Below are 7328 nucleotides of genomic sequence, written 5' to 3'. Positions count from 1 at the left end.
AAACTAGATTTACTCTAGCTTAATTCTCATTGATCCACCTCCATGGCCATCCAATAGGATTTGAGTACACCTTGTGGGCATCTGGGCTAGGGAGCTGACATGTGTCCCTCATTCCCTTTGTGTAAAGGGAGCTTGTATGTGTGTGTGTGTGTGTGTGTGTGTGTGTGTGTATTTCTCTCTCATCCCCTACTTGGAAGACTCGCCCCCTCCTATGTAGGGATTATAAAGACTTTTTGGGACACACACAAAGCATCCAATGTCCCTAGTGTTTGGCCTTTGGACACAACCTTTGAATTTTGGAACCTTAGCATTTTGGAAGTCTTAATGGGCTGAACCTTAGGGTTTTTTTAGCCCATTGTTGCACCTTTGTCTTTTGCAGATGGCCCCCCCTTTGGATTGCTATTTTCTCTCCTTTGTATCCCTACCGTGGCCGGTCTGCCAACTTAACCAATATTCTAGATTTTTCTCCCCTGGCACTTTCCCATATTAAATGATCAATTTAACATGAGAAAATCATTTAGGAGAATTAGATATTAGTTATTATGACAATTTTAATTTATGCATTAAATAAAAGTGATGATGTAAGTTTATTTCATGAGTGGACATGATAATGTGAATAAGACTTTCATTTTTAAGAATGTATTAAATTTTTAATCTTGAAAATTGAATTTGGATAGATGACATGATAGACTATTTGATGATTCTTTCCATTTTAATCATTAATTAATTTATTGACTTTTCACCTTAGTGTGTCTTTTCATTTTGTAAACTCACCCTTCACTTATGCACTTGGTATGTTTTAAAAGAAAGACAATGCATATGACTTTGCCAATCAATAACATCTTTTTACTCAAAAACAAATATTAAGAAAGATACGGAGGATTGTGGAAAGAAGAACACCCTTCTTTTCCATCAATTTCATATTTGTTGTCCACTCTTATGCGCCCAATGGAAAACTTTCAAAAAATTTACAAAAGTCTTCTTTTTTTTCCCAAGAAAAGGCGAGAGGAATTTGTATTAAAACAGAGAATCAAAGTTACAAGAGTCCATTGGATAGCGGACAAAAAGGCCCACAAGAGCTACAACCCAAACTCAAAATTCCTTCTTTTTTTTTTCACAGTGGTGAGTGAATTGTATGAATCAACCCCAATAATTACAAGGTCTTGTCATGCTCATGTTGAGCCATGACATCATCCAGGGACCATAATTACATCGGCTATTAGGACAGCCATCCCAACCAACTCGCCCCCCTTTTCCTTGATACATAAGATCCATTACCATGTTCTTCTAAGATCTTCTAATTACCGATAGTCAAGAATTTCCTCCGTCCTAGGCATACCCTCTGCTGACAACGAGAACAAGTAGTCCTGGACCAATCCTCCGAGTGTTGCTTGCGCCCGAACGTCCATATTAGCACTTTGCTTTCTTGTATAATTTCTGCGAAGCTTGCTCAAAATTCTTTTTAACCAAAACCAAAAAGTGTGAAGTAATTAAAGCTAAGGCTGTGACTTTTTGGGCATGCCAAAAACCATCAAGAGCTATTTCAAAAATTAAAACTACCACCGAGCAAACCGACCATACTAATGTACTTAGGACCCCTTTAAATGATGAGGGGAGGGAAAGAGCGAGAGCCTCAATGGGTTAGAAAAATGCGCCGCGAGCTGGTGGTGGTTTTGGTGGGCTTGTGGGTGGCACGGCTGGTGGCAGCAGAGGGCGGGCATGGCGAGGCAGAGCTTTCCCTTGCGGCACTGATGGAGTTCAAAAGCGGGCTTGCAGCCCCTGCTTCCCTTGCAAGCTGGCGCACAAATGCATCCTACTGCACTTGGGTGGGTGTGAGCTGCGATCGCCACGGTCACCACCGAGTACTGGGCTTGAGCCTCTCTGGCTTGCTTTTGCAGGGCTCCATCTCCCCTGCTCTCTCCAACCTCACCTTCCTTCGTTACCTCGACCTCTCCCACAATCTACTGACCGGTGAAATTCCGACTCGACTTCCTCCTCGCCTGCAAGTCCTCGTCCTCACCCAGAACCACCTCCACGGCCCCCTGCCCACCTCTCTCTCCTCCCTCCCCAACCTCCAGGAGCTCACCCTTGACCAAAATTGGCTCCATGGCTCTCTCCCTCCTCAGCTCTCTAACTGCTCACAGCTCCAAATCCTTAATGTCGCCCAAAACAACCTCACCGGCACCATTCCGCCCACCCTTGGCAACCTTCCCAACCTCAACAACATCTTCCTCTGGTTCAACAGCTTTACGGGCACTCTGCCTCCATCGCTCGCGAATTGCTCCCAGCTCTTTCAAATGGAGATCTCCATCATCCCCACTCTCGGCGGCCCCATCCCGCCAGAATATGGTCAATTGCAACAGCTCGTAATACTCCGCCTCTACTCCAACAACCTCTCTGGCATACTACCTCCAGCACTAAGCAATTGCACCCAATTGAGAGACCTCTCTCTCTTCTCCAACCGCCTCTCGGGGCAAGTGCCAGGCTCTCTTGGCAACCTGCCAGTGTTGCAAGTCCTCAACCTGCACAACAACAGCTTATCTGGGCCGATGCCATCCAGGCTAAGCAACTGCACACACATGGTTCTCATGGACCTATCATTGAATTTGTTCAGTGGTCAGATTCCTCAGGAAATAGGCACCATTTCCTTCACAGCGGCAGACATTGATGGGACTCCATATGTGCCATTCATTCAGTCTGGGAGCCCCGCGGGCGGCTACCTCAATTTGCGCAACAACTCTTTCAGTGGGGAAATACCCAAGACTCTTGGCAACTGCTCCAACCTTAGCTACCTGTATTTGCACTTCAACAATCTTCAAGGTTCAATCCCCCAAGAGATTAGCAAGTTAAACAAGCTACTGGAGTTATACATGACAGCAAACCAACTGACAGGCCCGCTCCCCTCCTCTCTAAGCAAACTGACTCAACTACAGAACCTTCTAGCAAACACAAATCGCCTAAGCGGATCCATCCCCGAGGGTTATGCTAATCTCACAAAACTGTCCAAACTTGACCTGGGTGACAACCAGCTGGAGGGAGCCATTCCAAACAACATAGGATTGTTGGCTGCCATGAGGCATCTTGTGCTCATAGATAACAGGCTCTCCGGTACACTACCCCCGTCCTTGAGCAACTGCACTCAACTTCAGCAGCTTCATCTTAATAACAATGCATTCTTTGGCCTATTGCCACCCTTCATCGGTTCGTTTGCCAATCTCAGCAACTTGAATTTATCTGTGAACCAATTCAGCGGCCATTTGCCAAGATCATTCATGAATACCACAGCGGCATTCGTCAGTATTTCTATTGCTCAAAATCATCTACAAGGACCCATACCAAGTTTCTTTGGATTGCTATCTAACCTCCAATTGTTGGACCTTCATGGAAACCAACTCCAGGGGAGTATTCCGAGTGAGCTAAGCAGATGTACAACACTCTTTGAGCTCGATCTTCATAGCAACTCCTTCGAGGGGCCCCTACCAAAAGAGCTAGGGCAGCTCGCTTCTCTAAGACGTTTGAAATTGCAACAAAATGTTCTACATGGTGACATCCCTGACAGTCTTGGAAATTGCCAGGAGTTAGAAGATGTCGATTTGTCACACAATAATTTTACAGGGTCCATCCCAGTAAGCCTGGTTACCCTTTCGTCCCTCGCCTTGAGCCTCCAAGTGTCTCATAACTTCTTTACTGGAGCGATACCAAATGAAATTCGGAATTTGCAGCTCATTCAGAACATTGATTTCTCCTTTAACAGGTTTTCAGGCGCTATCCCTGCTAGTTTTGCTGAATGCACCTCTCTCCAGGCATTGAGTCTTTCGCACAACAGTTTAAATGGGAGTATTCCTGAGGCACTAGGCCAGCTTCAAAATCTCCTCTCCCTTGACCTCTCTGCCAATCACTTAACAGGGCAAATACCTGATAAACTTAGTGCCATACCAAAACTGCACTATTTCAATGTCTCTCATAATCACCTAACAGGTCCCATTCCCACAATTGCATCTTTACAAAATTTAACAGCTGCGTCATTTTCAGACAATGCAGGGCTTTGTGGCCCTCCCCTTGCTTCACCATGCCCAAGGGCCAGTGATTCTCAAAACGCATTAAGAAGAGCAGTTTCCAAATCATTGCTTGCTCTTATCATTGGCACAGTTGGGTCCGTACTTATCGCCGCGGGCTTGTTGTTATGGTTCAACCATAAACGTCGGCACTCAAAGGCTGGAAGACACCTGCTCGCCCAAGGTAAGCTTGCATGCCTGCCTTTACCTTGATTACTAGTTAAAGAAGATGTTGATCTTCAAACAGCTTAGTAGCCATATGGTGACCACTTTGTGCCCTGCTTTTGCTTTAGATCCTCTTGAACATCGATCGCTGCGCATAACGGCTGAGGAGCTCGAGGTGGCCACAAGCGGGTTTGATGAGGAAGGCCTTCTGGGAAGCGGTGCTACCAGCAAGGTCTACAAAGCCATATTGAAGGATGGACTGGTGGTGGCTGTGAAGATGTTCAACCTGGAGAGTGGCGGTGGCGACGTAGAGTACTTCTTTCAGAAGGAATGTGAAACCCTAGGCAAACTAAGACACAGGAATCTTGTAGCTGTTTTAAGCACCTGCTGCAATCTTGAGATGAAAGCATTGGTGTTGGAATATATGCCAAATGGGAGCCTTGAGAAGATTTTATTTGAAAGCAATAGCTTTGAGTTGGGATGGAACAAGATCCTCAACATAGCACTGGACATTGGGCAGGCATTAGTGTACTTGCATCATGAATGCCCTGTGTCTGTTATACATTGTGACTTGAAACCAAGCAACGTCCTGCTTGATGCGGCTTATACAGCACATGTTTCAGACTTTGGTTTGGCAAAATTTCTCAGCCCCAACACCACTTCTTACACAGCGTCCTTTTTCAAGGGTTCTATTGGGTACATTGCACCAGGTAGGCCATATCCCTTCTTCCACATAAGTACGCAGACACATGCACACATATGCGTCTTCAATGAAGCGTTTGTGTTCACAAGACAACTTGCAAAAGCCTGCATGTGCACCAAAATGCACAATGTTATGTTTTCATGGGAGCAATCCATATGACCTGCTGAGAGATTGTTCATGTCTGTGTGTGCAAGCCATATGCGTGTCACTGCAGATGTGTGTAGCCGTCGCATGTGTATCCATGCTCCCCATGTGTGTCTAATCATTAATATCCATCTTGATGTGTGTGTACACATGTCCCTGTAGCCATGTATCAATGCATTTGTACATATATGATGCTTACATAGATAGCACAGCATGCTTTTGCTCTATTGGGTAGGGGCATTTTGCCATTGTTTTGAAGGTAAAGAGCTTCCATGGTGGGTGATGGTACTGCAGAGTGTGCTGAGCTTTGTCGCTACTCAATGAAGGGAGACATGTACAGCTATGGAGTGGTAGTGCTGTGTATGATAACTCAGAAGCAGCCAACAAATGAGCTCTTTAGTGAGATGGGGATAGATATGCCAACCTGGGTGAGGGGGTTCTTCCCAGAGAGATTCCTCGACGCCGTGAGCCCAGCATTGCGCAGCCAAGTGGAAGCAGAAAACAATGAAAGACAGATGCTTCAGGTCATGGAGATGGCCCTCTTGTGCACATCCAGAAATCCATCAGAGCGCCCAACATCAAGGAATGCGGTGCAGGGCCTGCTGCAGGTCATGAGGCATTGAAGGGAGGCTCAGAAGAAGCAGCAGAGTCTAGCCTTCGTCTTCCTTCAAAAATACTCATTCATTTTTGGCTGGCCTTGTCGTTGTTTATAACATACAGGGTTACCAATTTGCAGGTTACAGAATTTAACATGTGTCAAGGTCATTGATTATTATCTTTAATAATAGTGCTTGGGAAAAACCAAGGTTTAGTGTAATCCCACCTACAAATTTTGAGATTTACCTCTAAATTTAGAGGTGAGAAACCCTACAAAATTTAAAGAAATTTAGTGTAAACACATTTTAAGTGTAGTCAATTTACTCCTTAAATTTCTCATATGTAGCTATTTCAAGGTTTTTCTCAAGCATTGGTCATTATAGAAGTAAAAGGAATTTATGAATGTACAATTTTCATTGTGCACAGACTAGTTATTAGATTACTATACAAAACTATGGTGGACAGATAGCATGGTGTCTCTCCAAAATCTTTAAGGTGTCTCCCACACAAAAGGGATAATCAATAATCCTAATCCACCTTACTATTATCACACACTCAGGATTGTAATTCATAATTCCAAAGGTGGGGTAATGCTAATTGCAACCCCTCAAAGTCCAACCCACCTTACTATCACACACTCAGAGTTGTAGGTCATAATTCCAAAAGGAGGGGGGGGGGGGGGGGGGGGGGGGGGGGGGGTTGTAAAGTTTGACTCAAGTGCAACCTTCCACAAAAGTTGAGCCTCTTTATCTCTCTACCCTCTCGTTTGCTACTCTCTCTCTCTCTCTCTCTCTCTCTCTCTCTCTCACACACACACACACACACACAAAAGAGAGCTCAAAAAACGAAGCAAGTCTCCAATAGAAAGTATGAATATTTTATTATGGGGGCAAAACAATCTTCCACAAGAGCTCTTAGTTCACGACTTCACAGCATTAATCGTTATTTTGATCAGTTTTAGGGGTAATCGATGAATAACTATTACACCCTTCTAACTCCATGTTTGGAGTTTTGGGGTAAAGGGTCTATGTGCCCTAGGTGAACATCTAATGTCTGATCTCCCACTAACTCACTTGTACCAACCTTTGGTTCTTATCTCATAACTTGAGTGATATACAATCAAGGAGTTGCGGAGATCTCTTATGCTACAAGAGCTCCACCCACACCATTCTCTCTCTCTCTCTCTCTCTCTCTCTCTCTCTCTCTCTCTCTCTCTCTATATATATATATATATATATATATATATATAAAAACATAATATGGCGACCAGCCTTGCACTTTCCACGTGTCGCCTTCTGCGAAATGAAGGCTTGAGAAGGGAATGAATTTTTTCCAGACAATTTTCAGCGGCTCTGCAAGGCTTTGAACGCTAATTTACTTGCGTCTCCTTGCTCGCTCAGTTTCTTGCTCATATAGCTCCTTGCTCGTTATTTCGTGCTCCCAGAAACACACACACACACACACACACACACACACACAGAGAAAGAGAGAGAGAGAGCGCGAGCCTCAGTCTGCAGGTAATGCTCAACACCTGCCCGCCATTGTATTTGCTCCAGCTCTGCTAGCTGCCTGTCATCACCAAGAGACTCTTGGTCTCTGCTGCTCACTGCCGCGCCCACCTGCTCATGTACCTTCCGTTGTTGCAGTCTTGCACTGCTCGCTGC

General features: G+C 44.8%; 1 protein-coding gene across 3 annotated transcripts in view; it reads left to right on the top strand.

Moving 5' to 3' along the window:
- Positions 1-1012: 1012 nt before the first annotated feature.
- The window catches only part of LOC147432150 (uncharacterized), an 18947-nt gene continuing 12631 nt past the window's right edge, over positions 1013-7328 (top strand). For 2 of the 3 annotated variants that reach the window (XR_015185525.1, XR_015185524.1), the window contains exons 1-3: positions 1015-4239; positions 4349-4930; positions 5362-5803. Coding sequence is in view for 1 of the 3 variants with exons in the window: in XM_086492140.1 (XP_086348266.1) it covers positions 1605-4239; positions 4349-4930; positions 5362-5495; positions 5624-5803 (3531 nt within the window). In the remaining 2 variants the exon portion in view is untranslated. Of the gene's footprint in view, positions 4240-4348; positions 4931-5361; positions 5804-7328 lie in introns of all 3 variants that reach the window. The other variant, XM_086492140.1, reaches the window with a different exon arrangement.

The sequence above is a fragment of the Adiantum capillus-veneris genome, chromosome 20 (genome assembly GCF_014529385.1).
Source record: "Adiantum capillus-veneris isolate H3 chromosome 20, ASM1452938v2, whole genome shotgun sequence".
Classification (NCBI taxonomy): Eukaryota; Viridiplantae; Streptophyta; class Polypodiopsida; order Polypodiales; family Pteridaceae; genus Adiantum; species Adiantum capillus-veneris.
This window is presented reverse-complemented; position numbering and strand designations above follow the sequence as displayed.